This window comes from Pleurodeles waltl, chromosome 10 (assembly GCF_031143425.1).
Source record: "Pleurodeles waltl isolate 20211129_DDA chromosome 10, aPleWal1.hap1.20221129, whole genome shotgun sequence".
Lineage (NCBI taxonomy): Eukaryota > Metazoa > Chordata > Amphibia > Caudata > Salamandridae > Pleurodeles > Pleurodeles waltl.
Genome location: NC_090449.1, coordinates 67,296,595 through 67,322,543, shown reverse-complemented (window position 1 = coordinate 67,322,543; position 25,949 = coordinate 67,296,595). Strand labels below are relative to the sequence as shown.

The 25,949-nt window shown below is 44.3% G+C and overlaps 1 protein-coding gene across 4 annotated transcripts in view; it reads left to right on the top strand.

Moving 5' to 3' along the window:
• Positions 1-25,949, top strand: part of TNRC6A (trinucleotide repeat containing adaptor 6A) — a 376,657-nt gene that overhangs the window by 82,441 nt on the left and 268,267 nt on the right. For 3 of the 4 annotated variants that reach the window (XM_069209691.1, XM_069209693.1, XM_069209689.1), the window contains exons 4-6: positions 3,968-3,989; positions 15,260-15,601; positions 19,981-20,028. In XM_069209691.1, coding sequence (XP_069065792.1) covers positions 3,968-3,989; positions 15,260-15,601; positions 19,981-20,028 — 412 coding nt within the window. The remainder of the gene's footprint in view (positions 1-3,967; positions 3,990-15,259; positions 15,602-19,980; positions 20,029-25,949) is intronic. The other variant, XM_069209690.1, reaches the window with a different exon arrangement.

The window sequence follows — 25,949 nt, the reverse complement described above, 5'->3', positions numbered from 1 at the left end:
TGTTTAATGTAGGAGCACCCCAATGAAAAGCTGCTCGTAGTATCCCAGTGCTCGTCCAGCGAGACCATTTTACCCATTATCCAGCCTGGATATAAAGGTGTGCTGATGGATGATCTCTGCACATTAATATGGTACTGGCATAAATTTAGCTACTAAGCCATAGAAATCCCAGTTCAGTCCAGTAAGATCTAAAATGGCACAGTATGTGTCAATTTACTCCCGATATTTTGGGGGGTATCCTTTTCTGGTCCTATCTCCCTCTGGCTTCTTGCCATGTCAGAACCCCATCATCTCCCTCCCGTATCACTTTCCATTTCCCCCTTTTCTCCTTTCCTGCACTCTGCCTTCCCCAGTTCCCTTTTCCCTCCACCTGTATGTTCACCTCACTCTTCTCCCCTAACCCGCTTCTCTGTTGTCCCCTCCGTTCTTCGCCCTTGCGTTTCCTACCCCCTACACTTAAATCCCCTCACCACCCAGGGGTGTGGAATTTATTAAAATATCTACTTGTCCAGGGGACAGGTTGCTTCTCAAATCTACTTGTCCTGTAAAAAGATCTACTTGTCCCTTTGGTGCCATGTAGTGTGGCGACAAATTATGGCAGCAATTAATAGCCTCTCTGATTATACCAGGGCTACTACCATAGTAGGGCTTGAATACTTGGAGTTTCAATCCCTACTGTAACAATTTCCTTATTTTGCCACCTTTCTGCAGATCTGCATACTGGGGCTGGAGGAAGCAGTAAGCAATAGTTCCAGGGCTGGAATGCCTTTGAGTCTGCAAACCTACTAACCTGCATGTTTTAAAGATTTTTACCAGCTTCTCTCTAATATTTTCCCATAATAAGAAAGGTTGGACATTTACTCCTGACAATGGCAGAATTAGAACTTCTTCCAGGGTTGGGAAGAAAGTGGCTGGAGGGAAAATGAACTTGCAGATGCTCAATAGATTTTCACATGAGCAAATCTACACATCGTATTTACCCACGCTAAAATACAGTTCACAAATATTTTAACGGGGTACGACATATACCATGGGTGCACTTTTGTGACTTTCTTTAAGAATTTGGGGCCACAAGTAGGTAGGTTCAGATTTGTGACCTGCAAATTGCGAGTCGCAAATCCGAATGTAGGATGGTGTCCTTGACACCATCTGTGATTCGCAAGGGCTTCGCAAATGCCCACATCATGAATAATCATGAGGTGGGTCGCAATTTGCGACCCCCTCACGAATGGTGGCCTGCTGGAGACCGCAGACCACCATGTCTGTGACTGCTTTTCAATAAAGCAGTTTTTGGTTTTTTTTTTTGTAATGCAGCCCGTTTTCCTTAAAGGAAAACGAGATGCATAACAAAAACGAAAAATGAAACGTTTTCGTTTCATTTTTTCAGAGCAGGACCACTGCCTGCTCTGAATTTTTTTTTACAGTGACATTCACAATGGGGAAGGGGTCCCATGGAGATCCCTTCACTTTTGCGAAAGTGTTAGCACCCATTTGAAATGGGTGCAAACTGCGATTGGTTTGCGCCCGCGTTCGCGGTCACAAAACAATCCTACATTGCACTGCGAGTTGCAATTAGGAAGGGAACACCCCTTACTAATTGCGAGTCGCAAACCTGTTTTGTGATTCGGTAACCAGGTTACTGAATCGCAAAACTGGGTTTTGCATCGCAATGTGCTTTTTGCATGTCGCAAACAGCGAAAGTCGCTGTTTGCGACATGCAAAAAGCTACCTACATGTGGGTCTTGGTCCCTAATTAGGTCTGGTGTTAACAAAGACATTTTGTTTTTATTAAACTTCTATTTCTCTCTCTTTCGGCTGGCTTTACTGTGAGTGATCGCATTCTGCTCTTCCACAAGGAGCATATTGCCACACAAAGTAGTTTTGTTCAGTGTCAGGAACTACAGTGGCAATCAGTGACGTAACGAAACTGGAGGGTGCCCCTTTGCAAAGAACATGGAGGAGCCCCCTCTCCAGACTCACTCAGGGCAGGTGCTGTGCTGACGGGGCCCCCTGGAGGGCGGCTGCGGGGCCTTTGTTATGCCGCTGGTGGCAACGTGTGCTTTAAGAGTTCAAAAACTTTTGGTTTTTTTTTTGCCAATGTTTGTTACAATGTTGAGGGCCTGGTAGCTCCCACAACAATAAAGTGTTACAAAAGCCATGTCAAAATAAGACACGCATTGATGAAACTAAAAGACTTATAAAAATATGTCAGATCAGTTGGCTTTGTCAGTGTTTGTTTATTTTCATGCTTCCCATAATCATGTTGAAAATGGTTACACTGATTTTCCATTAGAAATGTTTTTGGGAAATACTAGCATGCATCAACACATTTTACTAAATGACACTTCATTTGCATATAATCAGAGAGCATTCTGGGAGCATTATACTTAGCCTAAACTTTTCAAAAATGTGTGTACACGTTTTTTTTTTTGTACTGGAACCAACGTCAGTAGTGAAGTGTGACCTTAAAACATTTATTTACAGCACGCACCCTAATAATGAAGTCTTTCAAATAATGAACCATAAATACAAGTTCGAACAGCATTATCTTTTGGAAACACATTACCTCAACTGCAGAGAGTTCAACTCTCTGTAAACAGGCAGCCAAAGGGTTTGTGCTGCAGGGGGTTGGGCCTACTTGTCCCAAGGACAAAGTAAACATAAAAACTTGTTGCCCTTGACCCCAAACAAGATGTCCCGGGCGTCGGGCGATAGGAATTCCACAACCCTGCCACCCCTTTCCAATCTCTCGTTTCTGTATAGCCTTTTTAGATGTGAAGTTAGCATAGACCAGCGATTCTTAACCGTCTGACTTCTGTGGCCCCCACTGAATCAGTACTGGAATCCCAGGACCCCCACAGTCATTATTTGAAACCAGGAGTTACGGCCTAAGCAATTTATTTTCTTTGAACTTCAAAACCGTACACCAAAATACAATTAACAAATGCTCAACTATTAATGTTATTTAATCCACAATAGACCAAGCTTTCACATTTTCAATGCTGCCTCTATTTGTGTATACTTTACTACTTTTTATGTATTCTTTTTAATATTTAATTTTGTAATAGTCGCAGCCCATAGTATGGGTCCTCAGTCCATAGGTTAAGAACCACTGGCCTAGTCCTTTTGATTTTATTAAAATGACATGTATAATATACTTCTGCATTGAGCTTCTCACCCACCCCTCTTTGTCCAATGGTTTCTTGTCGTCATTAAAGTTTAATTCCACCCACTGCAGCATTACTGCATGGGGCAGTGGGTCAGCCCACTTGAGCCATGACAAAGATGAGTGACATTCTGCTCTTTCACAAGAATCCCATCCACCCATAAAGTATTTCCATTAAGTGCATGTGACTAAAAAAGCAACGTGTGCTTTTTGATTTTTTTATTAATTTTTTAAATTTTTTTTTATGCATTGTTTTTTTGTTGATAATGGTGAGGTCCTCCCAACACACCCGCCCCCCAAACACACAAAAGCTTGTAAAAACTGTCAAAACAAGCATTGACCAAGCTGAAAGGCCAGTAGCCAACGCCTGACGTATTGGCTTTTCTAGTGCATTTGTGCTTGATATTTTTTGGGCACAATACACTTGAATATTTTATTTCTTGTGAAAACTTAATTATAGTGGTTTGTTATCCATATTTCTGCATCATAAACTGAGAAGACAGCACTCTCCTCCGCTCTGGCGTTCTTAAATGTGCTTTGGTGTTAAAACTGGAATTTAAAAAGAATTGCTGATTGTGTCTGTATTGACTGTGTAGAGTGAACAAGAAATCGCTGTGTTGTCTGAGCGCCTTGCCTACTCCATAGAGGACCTTCCAATGTTCAGGCAACACCTTTGTGTGGGTGGTGACGTGCCATAGCCCATATGCTTCCACCTTTTGCTGTTTTTGTTTAGCGTCTCCACTTATTGCTCATGGACCTTGATATTCCATACAGTAACACGTCTGTTTGTTTACATTTCAGGTCGTTGAACAAAAAAACAAAGGTAAGCCTCGGTTTCAGACGTTCTCGTTGTGCATTCCTCGTATCAGTGCATTCTATGATTTGATAATTCATTTTCCCAAAAAAATTGTGTTTCTCCATCAGTTAGGCGCACCCTAGTCGTGTGATTTCTGTTGCTGAAGAGTGGCTCTCAGATTGACTCTGAAATTCTTGTGAGATGGTTCCGTTTTTGGGATTATTGATAACTAGCGGTCCTCTTGCAAGAGGTCATACTCATCTGGTACATAAAAATATCTTCATTAGTGATAGCCTGCATTTGTACTGTGTCCTGTTTATGTATACTCTAGAGCCTTGGAAGTCCAATCAGGAGCTCTGGGCCATGGTGAAGGACAAAAAAGAATGTTTGGCAGCACGTAGAGCAGCATTGAGTTCGGTTATTTAGTGTCTGCTGCAAATATGAATGTGGTGTTCAAGCAGGCAGTTGTATTAATGACCCTTAATTTACAAAATGGGCGTTCCTCATTCATGCAGATGGCATTTTGAATCCTGCAGCAGAGAAGAGGTATATACCAAGCAGGATAATAAGCTGCCTGGTTATGGTGCATTTTTAACAGGTTGTCGGAGTGACCTTCCTGTCTGCCTTCCCATTACACCTTAACATCGGTTCTCTATCCGACACTAAAAGAAATAATTGCCATCAGAATTTTGCTTATTTTACTGTTGTGGTGAACGTGGTGGATCAGATCTGAGAAGTCACCTCTAGAGCCTGAACCTCGGCTTGTGCAGAAGATTTTTTCAGTTGGTCTCACCTGAGTTTGTCATTTCTGGATTCTTGTTTGGGGCAGCATCTGGAGTATTGTGTTCTTAGGGCGGATTTTGAGGCTTTGTGTTTGTTCCTGGAGGTCTATCGGTGTGCCAAGCTTGTCAGTATTGTGGTCAGGTTTGTAATGTAGTGATAAGATTGTAGTTAAGAAGCATCTCAGTTCTAGTCGTTTGCACAGTGGTGTGAGCCCCTTGCCTGACAGATTTCCTCTAGACTTTCCACCGAGTCGGCACACTTTTCCACAGAGCCCTTGTTTGGTCCATTTTAAGAATGTTGATTTCACTTTGGTGTGGCTTGGTTTCATCTGGGATCATATTAAATGTACTTCAAGCCGAGCAGCATTCAAAACCTTAATACGAGAGCCGCATTATGCAAATAAGGTTTTGTTGCAGGTAAGAATGACTGCCCAATATTTTTCGATTATCAAAGTTATTTAAAAAAAAAAAAAAAACAATGTAGACCTCTGTGTTTCTGAATAATCGGATTAGGCACTAATTTTCTTAACAATTTGAGAAATATGTGGGCTTCCTTTAAAGATGAGCATTGTGAATCAGTTACCGTGCCACTTGTTGAGCGAGTTTGTAAATTATGCAAGTCTGGAGTTCAGGGTTTAAAGAAGGTTGTGTTGTCTTTTCCACCTTATCTATCTTCAGAATACCTTGATTTGGAAACAATGTTCCTATGTATTAATCTCTGAACTGTAACTTTTTGTATGATTCTCTGATGCAATCTTCATTATCCCAGTATGGGGGTGCCCTGGCTGGATTCAGGCCCTCGGAGAACAATGTCAAAACCTCCAGTCACCTCCAGAAAAATGTGGTTTGTTTGGGCAATTTAGGACTCTAGACTGGCATTGATTTTACTCCTCCTAAAAATGTGATCTCCTAAAAGTGCGATAGTCAGTCCAGCAGTTGACCATTTTTTGACCACCAACACCCAGCTGTTTTTTTCCAGAGGCTTGAAGGTCTACAAGCCTCCTGTATTGAGGTGCTATCTTACTCCTATATCCACGTGTGTGATGTGCAGTTGCACTTGACTAGGTACTGGGGTAAGATGAGAGAGGAACAGTATAACCAGGGCCACTGGAATCATGTGATTGTGTGGCCATAGCGATTGTCGCATAATTGTAGATTTGCCACCTATTCTATCATCTTCTGCATAATCTGCAGATGTTAACAAAAAATATTTCTAGCTCAAACGTTACTAAAAACACAGTGACATGTTACTGCACATTGGAAAGTCCTTTGCATAGGTTCACTGATCACCTTTCTGTGCCGCATTGCTGTATTTACCTGTTAAATTGGAGCTGATGAAGTACAACTAATACCCAGTGTTAACAAGTTTCAAAATGGCAAAATAATGAGGTAATACAATCACAAAATGTGCCACACAATGCTTCATAATTTGCCTTTTCTTGTCACATAATTTACGTAACCCTGCATCATAATTTGGCCCTCCCCTCCTGCATAATTCCAGTGGCTCAGAGTAGAACTAATCCTGATCCACCCTGCTTCCACTGTGCTCTTGGTAAGGCCTGTTACAGCCTCCAGCTGGGATGAACTTTTTGCCTGCAGCAGTTTTTGTTTTCCAAATAACAGAAATCAACTACCACTGTACACTACCATTTTATCGAGGAGTGCAATGCTTTCCCAAAGTATAATCAAATTCAAAATATTATACAATCTAAAAAAGATGCATTTTATTTTTTTCACACAACTTTAACAAAAACATTTTCTATTAAATATTTTCTCGAATTTCAAATCTATCATTAAAACAATACATGCTCTTTTGGAATATGATGTAAGGTTCATAAGTCGAAGTTCACGGGTTACAGTCATAAAGTGATATTTGCAGCCAGCAGGTGTTTCGTGGGGACCCCTGCTTCTTCTGGGTTGAGGAACTAACTTGACCTCTGATGAAACCCATGACATCCCATTCTTGATCGTTCCTTCTTCATATGTATAATCGGGCAGAAACACGATCATCAGATGGAAGAAGACTGAACCCTTCCTTCAGGCACTTGAAAATTAGTTTCTTCCCGTCACATGCTAAGGAAGTCCCCACTGGACTATCTCTTCGTTCTGTGCTCCCCAATTTTACACTTGTACTATCTTAGATTATTGAGAAAGGTGTTTCATATTCTTCCGGTATTGGCCAAAAGACTTGTTGTTCAGGCCACAATCTTATCCAGGCTTGATTACGGAAATGGACTCTTTTTAGGATCTCCATTATATGTCAAGAAAAGACTACAAACAGTCCAAAACGCAGAAGCTCGCCTGATACTTGATGTTCCAAGATGGACCTCAGTTCGGACTGGCCTGATTGTGTTGCATTGGCTGCCAATAGAAAGGCGGATCGAATTCAAGGCCCAATGCCTGGTGCACAGGTCCCTCCATGACAGGGGCCCTCCGCTCCTTAAAAATGTGGTTACTTTCTATAGGCCGAATAGAAACCTTATATCGTCCTCCTCTGCTCTAGCCAGAATTCCCAGAGTCAAGAAAAGCAAATGGGGTGGGTCCACTCTATCTTTTCTGGGAGCCAAGCTATGGAACTCCCTTCTTGTTAGGTTGCGTCTGATGAATCGGGAACTGATGTTCCGCAAGGCACTCAAAACCTGGCTTTTCTAGTCCCCTTCCATAGTCTCTGTTTACTGGCCTGTCGTGTCCGCGAGTTCCATTAGCGCTGGGAAACCTGTTGGTAGCCATGCGCTTTACAAACTGCATAACATAACATAACATCCCGTTCCCACCGACCAGACCTCCACGGCTCCCGTAAATGAAATTGTACCGTGAAGAAGCGGGCGCCCCTGCTGAACACGTGCCAAAAATCGATGGGGACCTTGCATAATGTGGCGAGGACACCCTGATCTCTGATATTCATAGGGTCGGCAGCGTGGAGCGGGCCCTGAAGGGTGCGGACTTCTGCACATCGGGGTCCTGTGCAGGTTTATGTTGGTGCTGTATTTTGTGCTGTGTGCGCGCATCTAGTTTGCATTGGTGCGGGCTATTTGAAAATTGTTAGGTGTAAGGGAAAACATCTCCAGTACCCATTTTTGACGCCGGTCTGTTGACCTCTAGTGAAAATCCCGCAAACTTCCCGTGTGTGCTTTCTGTGGCAGGGGTTTGAGGCCTCCATATAATGGTATGCTGGGTGTCTTCTGGTGAGGCAACGCAAACCGCTTCATTGAGCTACATCGTGGGGGGAAAAAAACAAAAAAACCCTCGTCGGTGGCTCCGTCCAGGACCCGCGGGAGGCCTGCCCCTAGACGGGCTCGTGGCCCCCGGGGCTCGCGCGTCGCGGCTCTCCGGGCCCGCGGGGGTTAACCCGCCGGCGGCCCCCGGGAAGCGCCTGCGGGTCGGTGCGTCGAGCCTGCCGCCGCCATCTTCGCCCCGCGCGGTGGCCAGTCCGCGGCTCCAGCGCGCCGGAGCACGAGCAGCCCGCCCCGGGGGCCGTGCATCCAGCGTCTCCCCGAGGGAGGAGGCCGGGGGCTCGCCGGGGCCCCTGCGCAGGAGGAGTTGGCAAGCAGCGCACGGGTAGCAGTAAAATGACACCATGCTTCTCCTCCATTTTCTAATGAAATCCGCCGAGTGGGAGAGCAACAGGAGCTGGAAGCGCCTTTCCTTGGAGACTTTCGCCGTAAGTTCGGGCTCTAACTTTGTAAAGTTTGCATGTGTAAATGTTTCCTGCCGTGTAGAAGTGCAGCACACCGAGGACACTTAAAGACCGCTGGGTTGCTTGCTCCGGATGTCGCTGGTGGGGCTAGGCATGGCGCAGCAGAGAAAGTTTGTGAGTAAACACTTCTGCAGTGTTTACAAGTAAAACTAGCCCTGACTGCGGGCGACGATAAAATATTCGTTTGTTTGTCACCTTCTTCCTCCGTTTCAGCACCTAAAGGGGCCGTCCTATTTATTCCCCCAAATTATTATTATTATTATTTTTTTAAACATTTGTAGCATGCCTCGAAGTTGCCAGATCAGGCGTCCAAATCTACTGTCAATAGACCTTTGATTTTGTGTTTTATTTTGTTGGTGATTGCACAATATGTTTGGTGAGGACAGCGGTGTCTGGGTCGAAGGAGGGCGGATCGGTAACGGTGGAAGCTAGGACCTCGGCCCTCGGAGGGCCGCGCTGGAAGGGGGTGCCTTCTCGGGCTTGTGAGGCAAAAGTGGTGACGACTGGACTTGTTTCTGCTAGCTGCTTGGTGGGGGGAGGAATGCTGAGTTGAGAGTGGTGGGGCAGAGGGGAAGGGTGGCTGCCCAGCCTCGGCGTATGGCAGTGATAGTTGTTAGGCTGGGTGTGTGATGGTTGTGGTGGTGACTGGGGCTAGTGAGGGAAGCCTGGCGACTGCGAGGGTTTACGCTGACTGCTGAGGCGAGTGACGTTCACTGCCATACTTAAGATAAACCAATGTCTGAGGCAGAGCCCGAGAGGTGGGGGCTGAACCCTGCGAGGGCGTGGTTGCTGGGCCTAGAGCCCTGGCATGAAGGATGCTCACCTTCTGTTGTGATGGACAAGGGGCATTGACTGTTGGGGTCGGTGAGTGTAGAGTGGTGACTTCTCTGGTTAAATCCGACTGCTGATGTCCGTGAACGGACCGAGATTGCTGGTGTAGATTGGTAGAGCAACGACTGCTGAGGCCTGAGCCTTAGAGCTGTGAGAGTGCCGAGCCTCCTAGAGGACAGCACCTCTTGCAATGGAGGATGAGCAATGGCTGTCCATCTCCAGTTAATGCTTTCCATGCCACACCCTAGGAGAGTGCTACTGCTGAGGTTGGAGTGCGTATAGTGGTGGTTACTGACCATCAGGCCGTGCAGCATGAACTATGACTGGCGATAGAGGAGAGGCCGGAACTGACAGATGTAGAGAGCTGCGTGGATTGAGTGTTTTCTGGGAGATCTAGGGTGTGGCATGCGTAACATGCTAGGCTGGGTAGGGGGGAAAGGTATAATCTGCTAAGGGGTATAGTTCAGTTTCCCAGGCAGATGAAATCTCAGTAACAAAGTAAATCCAGTTCCTGTAATGTCATCTGGTGACCCAAGCGATGGAGGATCTCGGCTAACTTGGCTAAAGGGTCAAAGTTGAACTCTCCTGACGTTAGTTTTTGCTTATGACCCCAGAGTAGTCAAACAGAAGGAATATTTTCCACAAGACTGGCTGGTGCACAAACAACCACAGCTCATCTGGCTAAACTTTGTAGTTATCTGACATATTTCATACATTTGCATGTTCTTTACTTGTGTGCCTTCAGATTGAAGATGTGTATCAAGATGCATACAACCTGGAAAAGACTGCTTTGTATCGCTGAGCCAATCATAGATGCTTTATCTACAAAACAACAACTGCAATATGATGGCCTCACCACCTCAGCATTTACCAGTTCCAAAGACCACTTGCCTGTGGGCCGAGTCTAACTGGCTGTTCTGCGAGGAAAATTAACTGAGGACTGGAGCACATGTCACTGGCCCTCATATTATGAATCTGGTTCCTTCAGGGGAGGCAAGAGATGTCAAAAGGTTTGCAAGGTGCTGACCAAAAGTATAATTATCATTTTATGGTGGTGTGACTCAATGCCCCATCCCTCCAGTAGCAAATGTTGTTTTGCACTAATCCTTGATTTCTGATCTGTAAAGTTCATTTGACATTTATTCCTTACCCGAACCCTGTGATAGTGGAGCCCTTACAGGGAATCGGAAAACAAGTGCTATATCTAAAAATAAAAAGATACACTGAGACCTGGCAAGCTGTAGACAACAGCAGTATTCTTTTCTATACAGTGTGTTAATTTGGAGTTACAGAGAAACTGTCCAGACCTTGTTCGGGTAGTTTTTAGTGCACCACATGACGTCAGACGTTCTTGCTACATTGATGGATGTAATTCCCTTCAGCTTGGTTGATACTGATCTGTGACCTTTTACATGTTCTTCGAATAGCTCCTCCAATCCAACGCGGTTAAAAGGTCATATTTTGTCTTGGGCGTTCTGGGTTCTTGGTCTGAAAAGAATGGTTTTGTCCTTCAAAGTAACAGTGGGGAATTCAAAATCATTACATTTACAGCCTTGCATGCTTAGGTCTTAATACTGAATTAGCTTTACTAATTTACTCAGTGTTTGTGCCCACACATTTAGTGTAATCCTACATCTTTCTGGGCCATTCATCAGGAGATTTTCATGCAGCACTGTTGGTTCTAAATTTGCATTCAGATAGTTGGATAATCTTTCGTCCCATAGCCGGTGTCCTAATGCAGCCACCTTTCTGCAGGCACAGTTAAAGCTCTCCGCTGCAGTGTTCACACTACACTGGAATGTCCCGTTTTTAAGCTTTGCGAGAGGTTTAATTTTGAAATATTAAGAGGTGTCTCCATTCTAGTAATACTCACTCCCACCAGCTTTCCGAGAATTTGGTGATTGAAGAACGGAGTCGAGAAGAACCCGCTGGTTCTGTTGACACCGAGGATGGTGGAATATCTGTGCTGACAGAGGTTATGACTGATAGCTCTGGAAGGTTTTTAATATTTTGTGATGGTCCAGGAATCTGGTTTGCAGATTGCAACATTTAACCACATCTTTTGCTACAATCTCCAAATCTCCTCCCTCCCCCCCTTATTTTACTAGCACGTTTTAGAAGACTGTGATCCTTGGTTTGCCTCTCAAATAATATCACAAAGAGGTGGTACTTCTGGTGAGTTTTTTTTCTGTCTCCAGATTATGCAAAGTCCGCAATTGTATCACAAAACGAGGCCTCAAAACCTGTACTTGTTTTGGTTTGGACGAAGGTTATGCTCATAACCGGCTCTGGGATCTCTAATGGTGGAGTTCACGCAGACATCAGTCAGGTCGTTTGCTCCGTGGTGCAGGGGCAAAACAGCAAGGCAGGTACGAGCCGTTTCTGTGGCTCACCCCGCTCCATACACCTCGGCACTGCTCTAATATTTGTGAACGTTAGCTCGATTTATGCATCCTTGGGTGACGACTTTCAGGCCCCCCCCGCCCGTACGAAAACGATAACCAGCTTAGTTACTCCATTCTGATTTTTCTTTTTGGTTCTTTCTGCAAATGGTGCTGCAAAGAAAGATTGAGTCAAGCAGGCCTTTTTCTCTGTTTGCTTTGCAAATTCCTTTGAGCGGCGCTCTGCATAACGTTTGCCTTCAGTGTCCCTGATTAAGATATTGCAGCCTTCACCTTTGCCAACGAGAGATGAGCGCGCGCATCAGCAGAGCTCGGGAGGCCATTGGTGCTTGCGGAAGAGACGGCTTAGATCTGCCACGGCTTCTCCGCGAAATGTAATTAAGAGGCCTTGTTAGTCAATTTATCCAATCTAGCTGCTAATTGAATTAATGATTGAGGGGCTCCTCTTCACTCTGAAGTCCTGGACATTGAAATGGCTCGTATCTGCCGTCCTGTTTTGTCCCCCTCCGCTCATCTGTGAAGTAGAGTGGAAGTGGCCGCGCACTGTGGCCGGCGGAGGCCCGGGGAAGGGCTGCGCATCCATGCGTGGTGCGGCAGACAGCCCTTGGCTGCCTATCTTTGTCAAGCGCCGACTCGTGCTGTCTTGCTTGCTGCACCCGTCCCTCTCAAAGGGTTGTTTTCTGTCTTCATTAATGTCAAGCTCCGCCCGCCTCGCTGACAGGGCCCGGCTGCCTCGTTGGGAGGGTATCTGACAGCCTCATGTCATGCCTCCCGTCACCTGCCCCGGTCCTGTCCGCTCCCGCAGCGCACAGCAAACGGAGGGTCAGTCTGAATGAGTGTGCTGGCCCCTGATAGTTGATCAAGGCCCTCCACATTTAAACTCCCTAGCTTTTCTTTGCGTTAAACATGTAAGGCGCTTCGTGCTTGTGGAGGCCTTGAAATAGGTTTTTCACCCATCCACTCATTACATAGAGCTCTTGCTCGTGGGTGCTACTGATCTCGACTGGTCAAAAGACTGCTCTCCGCCTTGGTCAAAGCGCTTCTACAAGGCAAGAGAGAATCATGAGCCATATTGACATAGAGTAGAGCATCCCTAACTTAATGCTGTGCGAAATGTGTGTAATTTGCTTCTGTGTAATTATACAAAATTCTGCAAAAATTACATAAAACACAACCTACATTACTGTTCTGTTTTAGGAAGAAACATGTCCTTGCACCCATTTTGGACTTAAAAAAGCATTTTACGTTACAAAACATAGTGCAAATACAGAAGTGTTACCAAGAGCAGACACTTGTTTTCTGGTTGTTCGCATTGCTCTTGTTCTGCTTCCATGTTAAAATTTGGCTTGATAGCATAATTTGGTGTATTAGCATAATGTCGGGGCTTGTGTCTGTGTAACAGAAATTTCGCCCAGACCTGTGTCAAATGTGGTTGCGTGAAGGCACACCTGTAGTATTAGTATGCGAACCTGGCACTATATTACACTACATGAAGTCTTATGCCCATTCCCCATTGACAACAACTGTGTTGCGGGACCCATAATATGGGAGTGGAAGGACAAAAACAGCATCTTTTAAGTTTTTTTTTTTTCTTTTTTTGTACCAACCGATTTGCCCAGGGTTTGATGTGCCGCAACAGATCACCACTGTTCAGTGTGGTGTCGTGTTCTTGCCAAGACTAGCACTACTTCCTCGCCTTGCTCGCCACGAAGAACCTGAGGTTTCTGCATACACGACAAGCGACAAATCAAGCTTCCTTATTGGTTGCTAATGTATGTAGTCATGAAGGTTTGATCGCTACTCGCTCTGGTTTGACAGACCTACTTAAAATGATCTTAGACCAGTATCGGTCCAGGTTTAAGGGATATTTCCTAACGATAGTACATTTTGCCACATCTCCTTGGCACCTTTCATATTGGCCATCACCCTCCAACAGGGAATAAGAAACTTCCATTTGTATTTTGCTGTGGTGTCTTCTCGGCCATTGGATATGATAGGCAAGGTTCTTGTGTTTGTGTCCCTGTTAGGTGTGTCCTTAGATATAAAACTTTGTAAAACCTTAACTCTTAACGCTACACATACTTATGAGAGGATTGGTCATGTTCTGGGCTTCTTTTTTTTTTTTTTCCTTCTGTTTCTCGCAGACCTTTTAAACCCGTCTCCACTTGTGCCTCCAAAAGCAAACCAACCTGCTGGCCTCTGTGAGACAAAACAGATGGTTTCTTTATAAATCGCCCTCGTTAGCTTTGTCACCGACACTTAACTCCAAGTGTTGCAATGTGAATTGAACTTCAGTTTCGTGATCATATCCTTTCAGAATTCAGTTGAATTACTTGTCGTTGTGGTCATGGACCATTCCTTTTCTAGATGGTAATTATAGTTTTATAACTGTATTTATATAGCCCAGTCATGGATGGGTGTTTTACATGTTAAAATTTCACAAATGAAACCCATTCAGCTAGAAAAATTGCATCATGTTCCATGAAGTGTGGACCTGTGAGGATTAGAATTCACAACAGAATCACAAGAATTCCGGTCAAGTGCTGGGACCAGGATTAAAAGCAATAGGTGTCAAAGTCGACTGTTTACCACTAGGCCACATGTTCTTACCCTCTGGTCTAAGTTCCTTCCTTAAATGTAACTTCCCCACCACCACCCATGCCCCCCCCCCCCGTCAAGTGCAAATGGACTGCCCTTGAAGCCAGTTACCTAGTCAGGTGGGTCCCATTGGATAATGCTTTGCTCTCGGCTTGAGGAAGTAGCAGTGGATGAAGTCTCGGAGTAGCTTCCTTCGGTCAAGACCTGGAAGTCCGCCGCTTCATAGCCAGGACATCAGCACTTACTTTTCAGATGCATGTTTTTATTGGTACTTTTCCTGGGCTACTCCACCTGCTTACTGCAGGAGCTGCCCCAACACCAGCTCCGGGACTGAAGCCGAGTTCAACGTTTTGCATTAGTTCATTCTTGCTTCTGGATGCTGGTGCTGCTGAAATCCTGCGGTTCTGTACTTTCCTTGCTTTGTACTGCATAACAGTGGACTGCCGCGGGAATGAGGTTCTGATATACTGGAATAACCTGTATACAGTTGTGTTGGGTTGGACTTGTACTTTTGATCATTTGCTGCTCCTTCTGAATGACTTCTTCTTCCACACCGACCTCCTCAGCCCTCTCGAGGGCTTGTGCTGCTGGTTGCTGCTGGTTGCTGCTGAGATGCGCCAAGCAGGGGCAGGGTCAATGGGTAAGCCTACAAATGCATTTCTAACCTCTGTGCCCGACGTCATCAGACTGGGGAATGGGTAGGAAATGCTCCCAAATGTGGTCAGTGGGGGTGACTTGAGACTAAGTACACTAGTTTAGTAGGCAAGCAATTTATTAATTTCACAACCTCTGTTACTCTGTGTGGCCACTGTCCCCTTGGAAAGTGGAAGAGCTTAACAAGAGCGCATTGCGCAGAAGTGCATGCACTTACAATCTCACCTCGTTGTATAGCACTTGTACCGTTTTTTTGCACATGTGCCTTAAGTTTTGCATCCTTTGCTCCCGTTTGTGACCTTCCTTCTTTCTTTCTTTCTCCTGGGAGAGTAGCAGCAGAACAAACCAAGACCATAGTAAGCCAGCCTCCTCCTGCCCACTGTAATAACGGCACTTCCACTGCAACCAGCACTGTTAATAATGCCAAGAGGGCCACCACCAGCTGGCCGCCTCCGCCGCAGCCACTGCCTCGCTACCCTCCCCGCGAAGTACCACCTCGGTTCCGGCACCAGGAACAGAAGCAGCTTCTGAAGCGGGGCCAGCAGCTGCCTACTATCGCTGCCAACCTGGGACCTGCTGCTAAACTCTTGAACGGCCAATCAGGGAGCGGAACTGTCAAAAGCCAAGAGCCGGTCGCCAACGGAGAGGTACAGCCCAGCGACAACAAGCAATCAGGTACAGTGGGTGTCCGGAGGATGCTCCCTGGCAGGCATAGCTGACCCAGGAGGCTCACTGGGCAGCTTCTGTTTGTGTTCTTGTCATTGAAGCGACCCTGTGGTGTGTGTGTGTGATTTCAACCAAAGCACTTTTATATATGCAGACTGTGCCCTGTTTGAGCAAAGTGTGTGTGTCTGTCTGATTTCTTAAATATGCAGACTGCGCCCTGTTTGAGCATAGTGTGTGTCTGATTTCTTAAATATGCAGGCTGTGCCCTGTTTGAGCAAACTGTGAGTGTGTCTGATTTCTTAAATATGCAGACTGCGCCCTGTTTGAGCAAAGTGTGTCTGATTTCTTAAATATGCAGCCTGTGCCCTGTTTGAGCAAACTGTGTGTCTGATTTCTTAAATATGCAGACTGCGCCCTGTTTGAGCAAAGTGTGTGTCTGATTTCTTAAATATGCAGCCTGTGCCCTGTTTGAGCAAAGTGTGTGTGTCTGATTTCTTAAATATGCAGACTGTGCCCTGTTTGAGCAAAGTGTGTGTGTGTGTCTGTCTGATTTCTTCCAAAGCACTTTTAAATATGCAGACTGCGCCCTGTTTGAGCAAAGTGTGTCTGATTTCTTAAATATGCAGACTGTGCCCTGTTTGAGCAAAGTGTGTGTGTCTGATTTCTTAAATCTGCAGACTGCGCCCTGTTTGAGCACAGAGTACGAGTTGCGTGCCTACGATGCTCGGCTGATTATTTCACGCAGTGCATTGCCACCATGGTGGTAATTCCGGTGCGGTCCGCAGTGCGGATTAGTTGCGAGACAGTCCGTAGTTTGGATTCTGCGAGCCCCGGTGGCTGCCTTGTCTGACCCCGTACAAGCGCTGACAGCCCCCTGTGCTGAGGCGGGTTATTTTTGCCGGGGCCGCAGCCGGCGCCCTCGAGGCAGCTGCCCTTTGTGTGCTCAGCTGTCGCGTTGACTCCGGTCCCCGCGACTGAGTGGAGGGAGTCACTCGGGGATAGCACTAGCAGGTAGAGACGATTACCGTGGTTAATAGTGCAGTGTTTACGGGCACTTGTTGAATGTGGCTTCCAGTTTGTGTGGCGAGTAGTGTGAAACGTGGCGTAAACACACGCAGCGCCTTAGAGGGAGCGATCGCTGTTTGGCGAGGAGAGCCGAGACTGGAACCACTCGGGACTGGGAAGATGGCTGTAGCCCTCTTTAGCCGTCCAGCCGTTCTACATCCGTCTTTTAAGATGTGCACCTAAATGTGTGTGCGTTTTTATATTTTGCCATGGAGTAATTAAATAAAACACTTATTCCCGTCCGTATGCACAAAACACTTCTAAAACGGTGAAGAAAATCTTCCCGAATAAGCCTAAAACACTCTTGCGTAGGCAAGCTTCTTTCCATTTTTATTTTCGAAAGGGTTTTTTTTATAAATCAAACCTCACAACGTTTTATAAAATAAAAATCGCTTTAAAGCACAAAGGACTGTATGTCTCGAACCTATAAAAAACGTTTTTCTTATAAAAAATGAAAATAAAACTTTGTGTACGCATGCTGCCGAAGTACTATGCGTGGTTACACTAAGCAGGCAATTACGCCACTCTCCCTGAAGGACAGGTAGCCCCTTCGCTTGATTATCTGGTTTTACAAAAGAGATCGCGACTCGCAGGTCTCTGCAGTACTATCTGTGTTTTTTCCAGGTACACATCTTTTGTGTGACGTTTTAGGTTTCACTCCATGAATGTATTTTTGCATCATTTTCTGCTGGGGAAGTTTTGGAATCCGGCCCTATATTCACTTCCATTTCTGTCAGGGGAGTTATCTGATTTTTTTTTTTTGCCTACTATATGGTAATTTGCCCATCATTGCCGGGCAAAAATAGCTTGGTTTCTAGGCAGCGACAGTGTGTGCAGTAGCTGTACTTTTGAAAGGAATGCACTTAGGTATTTGGTGTTTTATACACAATAATTCTTAGTCCTGCGATTCTTCTGTTAAAGGAATTTATGACCTTGTTTATAAACGTCTTTAAAGAGTAATGCTGACCTTTTGTTACCTAGCTTACAGACTGCAACCCTGTAAATACCTGCTTTTTGATTCAGTCATATGAAACGGTAATATATTGTTGTGGTGTCCACATTGTCGCAAAACACTCCCGTGGTAGCGGATGGGCTTGGCATCTTTGGCAACCAACTTTTTTTTTTTTTTGATGAATCTAAAACTGAGGCTTGCAGCGGAATACCATCCTTCACTGGCCACTATTGTGAGCATCCATTATTACAGTTAGACCTTTGTAAATGCACATGCTGCTTAAGAAGACATTGTAGGTAAACCACACGTGGAAATTTAGACTAGCCTTTTAAAAATGTTTTTGTAGTGAGATTGGTCTGATTCCACTTCACTCCAAGTCACCTGGACAGTGGGTCCAGAACCAGACTTTGACAGCTTGTTGTGTCCTGAGAGTTGGAAGTCATGGTTTCTTCCATTCAGCCAAGTGGACTGAGACATGAGTTATTTCTAACCATGATTTCCAGTACTGGAGACATCTCCTCTTCTCACGGTCACTCCTTTCTTGTTGTAAAGTAGTTTTATAGAACACCATTGTTAGGATTTTAAGGAAATCCGCACAAGACTGACAATGAAACACTTTCTACTTCAAAGCTACAGTTCTTCTTGGATTCAGCCTTGTTGCCAAACATCTGTCATCGGTGGTCCTCACGTTCTTGCACAATTATGTAAACTTGTTCAGGGCCCTTAGGAAGGTCTCTGCACTATGGCTATTAAGCTGTGTGCCTTTTTAGCCTATCTCCTTGCAGTGCCAGCGCACTGCTAGATTTTGATCAAGGTGTATTTCTGTTTTTGGCATCAAGTGTGAGTGCACTTTGCTAAAGAAAGTGTGGCCTTCATAGACTCGGAAGACATGCACCTCTCCTGGAGCTTCTACTGCAAGGTTCCTTTGTAAGCCTCACATGTATGTGAGCTCTGATGCCTCGCTGTGCAATGTCTGCAGATCTTCAGACTTTAGCCTTGGTGTGAAAGCCATTCTCCCTGACTCCTAAACCATCTCATGAATCGGGCATTCTCTCTGGCTGCACTCCAAGGGGTGTTGTGGACCTCACAAGCCATCTTTGAGGTTACTCCTAACGTGAAAAAAAAGATAACATCTACATTCACAGCTTTTCAGTAAACTTAGCCATGGTTTATGGTGCATTCCCAAAAGCTAGGTTAACATCTGACATTTCTGAAGCTTCCATGCTGTAGAACCTACAGAGCGCATAAGGTATCTGCTGTATACTTCCTACTAGCCTAATGCACAGTCCTGTCAGCTGTTTATTCTCAGTAGGTTTCTTTGAGATGAGCGTTTCATGTTTTGCCACTTAACACATGTCTTCTTGGTCATGGTTGATTTCCCCCACCCCCCAATTAAATCTTTGACAATATAGTGCCCGCTACCATCCCTACTTCACTTAGGTCATTCTGTACATGATATGCTTGCAACCCATGCGAGCAGAGCTGGGTTGCCTATTTCTTTCATTGGTTAGTGGAACCGCAGGTGCCATGTAAAAGTTCTTGATGTTAAATGTGAGACATCCATTCTCTGTCCACTTGCTTCCGAACATCTGTAGTTTAACTTAATTGTCCATTAAGGTTACCCACTTACGTCTTCATAACCAATTAGCAAATACTAGGTCTAGTGGTGCGTTATATCAGTTTAGTAGTCCGTACTAAAGATGTTCACTCACTGACCTTTTTTATTCCTTTGAAGGAGCTTGCTCAAGTTTGGGAATGTCCACCCCACCACTCGCAGACATTCAGTTCATAAAACTTAAAGTATTTTAGTCCTACCTGGCTCAGTAAGCAATTGCTCTCCAGTTAAAATTGGAGTAATCAGACCAGAGGGTAACGTTCCACCCCTCTTTTAATGGTGGGCTGAGTAACAACGAAATGACTTCGCTACACTCAACCCTGTTTTCATCCCATGGGGCTCTTGCTCGCTTCTGGGTGTCATCTGCTCGTTTGCTGGATGCCCCTTGATGTCGGGGGAAGTGTTAATGGAGTCATATATTAGTCTTTAATGCTCTTCTGGGTGAAAAGACGACCGGAAGTCTCACTCTATATTCATTTCAAGGGGTGTTTTGTATTCTCGAGTTGCACTTCTCACAAGGATGTCTTCTCATTTCACAATCGACTCCATTTTCTGCTTAAATGAAAACTGTCAAATGACGCATACCTGTGTGAGGCCACTTGTGCAATGCCCAGAAGATGTGGGCTGGAGGTGATTTTTGTTTCTTTCAGTAGTAAAAGCTCAGTCTATGTAAGAATCGATGTCAAGAGCTGAGAAGTTTAGTATGATCTTGCCAAAGAAATAAAGTAACATTTTTGTAATTTCACTTTCCCCTAGGCATGCCTCCCATTCGGGATTTGGTCAACCACCCCCCTAATCAATCAGGTATTAACTCTTGCCTACGTTTCTTGTAAGCTGTGTCGAAGCGTTAAATGGCCACGAAGCCGCTGCTTTCACTTTTCATTTGCTTTTGGTTTCCAACACATGGGCTCGGTGACATTCGTTTTTTGTGCGTTTTTGGTGTTATGGCACACTGTTCATTCTTGGTGTTTCATGTCCAGGCTACTGTTAAATTGCATGTATCTCAGCCTCTACTGCTCACTAGTGGTGCAGAGTGGAATTGCTGCTGTAATTGAACATTCTGTAGATTATGTTGACTGCCACGTACGTCTGTTTCCAAGAGTGATGACCATGGTGCTGTGTGTGTGTGTGTGTGTGGAATTTCCTGCTTTGCCGGAAAAGGATTTCATGCTAAACAAAAAAAGTGACTCGAGAATGTGACTTCTGACCCACAAGAACATTATTTTGCAACCAGTGCTACTTCCATAATGTTAAAACACCAGAGATGGCAGCAGTGTGGGAATATGGCATAGTTTGTAATGTTCTCATTTTTGGGGGCATGCACCTGGTTTCCAAGCTACCCTTCTAGTGATAGTGCCACACGCTATTCATTTGGGTAGAACTACCCTTAAGCTGTCACAGTTCCTTCCACAACTAGGTTTAATCACTTAAATACTGTGAGGGATTCCTGCTACCTATTGGTAAATCCAGAAACTGCTTCTAAAGGTAGGACAAACCGTAATGTGCACCTTGCTAACATTCACAGATGTTGATATGGTTCCTCACTGAGCAAGCAGCTAACCCCATTTTCAAAATCCAGTAGTAAAGCCTGACTGGGTTTAAGGTGAACAGTGTGTGGAGATTGATGACTAGCTGAAGGGTAGATGTTAGTAAGGTGAAAGAAATTTGGTGTACTGGAGTAAATAGACTTTCCTTCATCCCACTACCTGATTCCTAAATGCCAGTATGATGGGTTACGCCTGGAAATAGCCCATCTAGAGATGGAGACTGCACATGCATTGTTTCAGAGCATTCCACGTTAGCAGAGAAGACGAGTTCGAAAAAACAAGTATTCTTATTTTAAGCAATCATATTCAAAAAAGATGACTGGCGTATCAGACATACGGGGTGATTCTGGCTTTGAGGTTGCAAATGTTGGTGCTGCCCAGCATATTACAAGGACCAGTGTAAAACAAGAATTAGCCTCCTGATTTGGTCTATCCCTTTTTGGGCTTCATAGCGGAGCAAAGAAAGGCTCAACGTCTTTACAAAGACAGATGATCTCCTGTCCGATATGCACATTGGAACCATGTTGGCATCTTATCCATTTGTTAAGCTGCTTAAAGTAGCCCTTGTGAGTCTTTAATAGCTCTGACTGTAGTCAGTCTGTCCTTTATACCCTCAAAGCACTAGAATCTTAAAAGCACACCTAACACAGGCTTATTCTTCACAACAAACTCTGATTGCTTCTCTCTGCAATGGATTTTTATTTTGGGTAATTGTAGAGCTCTTTTGGTCATAGCAATAATAATGTTGAGAATATGTGCTAAAATCTTAATCTTCCCACCACTCAAATTAGGACAGCTGAAAATGCCTCTGTGTACTGTTTTTGATCCAAATAGACATTTTAGAAATTCCTTACATTTACATGCCTTTTAAGAAGCACACTATGGCATCAGTGCAAACGTGTTGATGACTCCTTATGGAGCGAGTGCGAATGTCAAATGAGATTTGTTATTTCTCGCTCATCTCTCCAGCTGCGTCTAAAGTAGGTTTCTTTAGTGCTTTGATTGTGAGATCAGGACTGATTTTCATCCTAAAACTGTAGATTTTCTTAAACAATTTCAAAGCAAACTCGGAATGAATAAGAAATGTTCAGTTTTCACTCTGTTTGTGACAAGATCAACCATTTGACAAATACAGGGTTCACTTTCAATGGACACATGAAAAGCATTACTTTTCCACATTTTGATTTCTAAATAATACTGCTAGTACTTCTAAATAATACCGCTAGTAGAATATAGCGCACTAATGCCTGCTGGCAGATGTTTCGTCTAAACTGTAGGTCATTTCCGAAGAACAGTTTGGACCAGTTTACACTGCTGGATGATCTTCAGCCCACTGTCTTGTTTCTTACTGAAACGTGGCTGAATGAAAATAGCTGGCCAGATGTTGCGGCAGCCCTCCCGCCAGGTTATGCAATCATTAAAAATGATCGGGTTGGCAAAAAAAAAGGGGGCGGGGTGCAATTATGTTTAAAGATGTTCTTTAATGTAGATCCTCCTCACGGGATGTCTCAGGCTGCAAAACCCTATTCTCACCCACATATGTACATATACAGGCCTTCAGTAGCGTCCACCAGGGCCTGCCACAAACTTTGTGCAGATTATTCAGGAGATTATCGCTCTCCATAGCCTCCAGTCAGCTAATTTCACGCTGTTGTGGGATCTAAATATACCCCTGGATGATAAGTCATGTACACAGGCTTTAAATCTTATTCAAGACTTAGCGATTCAGTTCACCCAGGTGGTCTTGCTTCCCACACATACGAAGGGACATATATTGGACACTATTTTCACTAATTTGTCCAATATAACGGTTAAGACTCCACAACCTGTTTTATGGTCAGATTTATTTTCCGATAAAATTCTCAATTACCAATTTAAGAGATTTTCTGTCCTTATGTCCCCTTATAAACATTTCCTGACGTTTGTCTGAGCTGGACCTGCCTTGCTGGAAAGAATTCCTGAATGATTAATTTCCGAACCTGACTGTGGATATTGTTAATGCTCACCTGGCCTTTGAGAATTGGATTGAGGCTACGTTGGATGCACTTATTCCTAGGAAAGTCCAGAAATCCCCCAGAACGAGGGCCAGTCCCAAATGTTTCTCCCCAAAAATTAGGGGGCTTAAACAGATCTGCAAACTAATAGAAAGAAAATAGAGACTTCAGTACAATAAAGACAGGAAGTCTCAATATAAAAGGATGTGAAAATTTGCAAGCATGCAGTTCGTTAGGGAAGACTGGTGGACTTTGAGGAAAAGATTAAGATGTCCATACAACCCTCTAAGAAGATTTATGCAATTGTGAGCTCTTTTCTGAAGCCGAAGATTTCATGCGCAAGCCCGCCTCCTACTAAGGAGCGATGCAAGCAGTTAGCCGATTTCTTTCTCTGGGAAGTTATCCTTATTTACAGCTCCCTGGTAGTAGACTTGGATTCACCTTTCAGCATCAAAGAGCCCAGGCCAGTGAAAGAAGGCATCAACGGGCCTTCCCCCGGTGAACAGTGCCACAGCCAAAACAGTTAAGTCTGGTTGCCCACTGTACCCTCGTCCCATAGATGCTTTTTTGAAGTGAGGTGACCATCTTCAACACCTCCTAGGAAACTGGACGAGTCCTCAAACCTTGGAAACCTTCAGCAGCGGGCTGATAGCATGAGTCCTCTTTTGCACAAGATCCGATTGAGAGCAGTCCAATATCCTTGCTCCCAGGCGTCAGTAGGATCATAGAAAAGGTGGTAAATGACTATCTGAGTTCCTGGAGACTTATACCTTCCTGCATCAGATGCATATGGGCTTTCGGCCTGGTAACAGCTCTGAGACAGCCCTTTTGTCTGCTTCAGAGGAACTAAAAAAACATTAGATCAGGGAGGAACAGCTGCGCTCATTCTTTTGGACTTGAGCACAGCTTTAGACATTGCCTCCCATGTTATCCTTTGGCATAGACTGGGGGCAATATATGTCACTGGAAAGGCACTAAGGTGGCTGACCTCACTTCTGGACAACAGAAGTTTCCAGGTCAGGGAAGTTGCAAGTTGTTTAAAATTCTGCAGGGGCATATTGCTGCTTCTGCCAAAAACAGCCCTGGCTAGTCTTCATTCGCTGCCATTGAGTAGACAAATCAAATTTAAAGCTCAATGCATTGCGCACAAGGTAAATCATGCACAGGGCCCCCACACCCGAAGCCACCTTCTCAGACCATTCAATAATGCGAGAAAGCGTAGATCTAACAGTAGCTCTCTTGGTCATTCCCAGAATCAAAAGTCCGAGAGGAGGAGGCCGTTCGTTTGGCTATATTGTCTGAGCTTTGGAACACTCTGTCTAGTCACCTCAGATCCAACAGCAACCTGCTAAACTTCAGAAAGCAATTGAAGACGTATCTTTTCTCTTAAAGCAATGTTTTCTCTTTTCATGATTTCTGCAAGCGCTGGGTAGCTGTGCGCTCTACAAGATTCTGTAACATAACAATACATCTGAGATGAGGTGGGGGGTCATTTGGAGAGCATGGCCATCCATGGAATGTGTATAGCCATCATGCGTCCATTAGTTTCTGGCTGTAATACAGCTGTAATGTACTATCCTTTGAAATGGGATTAATTGGATAGGGTTACTGCATTTTCTGCTCAGACCCTTCGGAGTAGCCGTAAATACTGTTTTCAATAAAATGTTTGTTAAAATGAGTAACCTGGGTAGTAATTTGTTAAACTAATCAGGTGACCACTTTCTTGTGTTTGCTGGTGACATATGAAACCCCTGCTTTACCAAATCATATTTGCTAAAATAAATTAACAGACGAGGACTGCTATGCATTTTGAATCTATGCATTTCAAAGAAAAGTGTACAGTGGAAAAGTCTTTGCTTTGACATTTTCCCAACTGTAATCTTACGTTTAGTCCCTGTGCAGTTTCACAGCTGTTGTTGGGCTGAAGTAATGTTTAAATCTTCATTTGCAGCTCTTCCATGCTTATGTTCAAATCAACATCCATCCAGATGTGCGTCTTTGCTCCGCCCACCCTGTAAAAGATTCATAATTTGCCTGTTGAAGGGTACATGCATTGGAACGTTTTCAAAGACTTGATCCATGCATCATCCTAGTAGACCTGATCAGATGTGGTCAGTACTGTCCCTGCTAAGACCTGATGTGTTTTACCCTAGGACTACTATTTGAATGATCTCAGTCACAAGAACATCTGAGCCTGATCTAGGCATCATCCCTGCAACCCTCTGCTTTTTGCTCATATGATTCTTGCCACCTGCAGGTACTATTCCATAAAAACAGATTTTTGATGCAAACACCTTTGAAAAATCAGGAGCAGCCAGGTTACAACTTTGCTTTTATATTTAAATGGTGCTACGTAGTATTTATAATTGCAGTGTTTTCCAGTACCTCTGGCCTCTTTGCTCAGAGCAGATGTAGTTAGACAAGGCATTAAATGTGCTCGCCGAGGGTGTGATATAAGTTTTTCTAGTAGGTTGTGATTGTCCCTTGGTCTCAAACTATTCAGTGGTTATTCTGTAAGACCGACTGGCTGTAAATCATTTCCCAGAGATATTTTGATGTCACAGCTGAATCCCTTTTCTGAGATAGGTCAGAAATTGGTTACTTTTGTACAATGCTTTATTTTGCATGGATCATAGCTGGTCGACCTCTACAGTGGGAAACCACAGCCAGAAATTGAGAGACGGTGGTTTAAATAGTTGTTTAATTGTTCAGACATGCATGCAAGTTGAGGTTATGGGTTTAAATTGTGTTCCTTTGATAGTCGACACGTGATGCACATTAGTAATGTGATAGGATATAAACTGATAACCTGTAAAACTTCCAGCTTTCTCAAATCGAAACATGTTGCGATAGTTAATATGCATGCAGCTATCTAGCTATCATTTAGTTAGTGTACTCTGCTCTGTAAGTACGAAGGAGCGCCACATAATAGTCTGAAAAGCAATTTAAAAGATTAAAAAATACACTGCAGTGGGACAAGTGTACCCAGAAATTACAAGTCATGACTGAGGATGCTGTCATACTGGTTAACAAGCTGGGAGGATTAATTTGATGAGCTCTGGAGCTGAAATTTGTAGTTTGTGTCTTCAGACACTCAACCCTGTAGCGACTTGTTTAAATAACAATGATTTTATTTTCAGTTTTTAAAATATAGAAGTATAAAACTACAGACAAGAATTAGTCC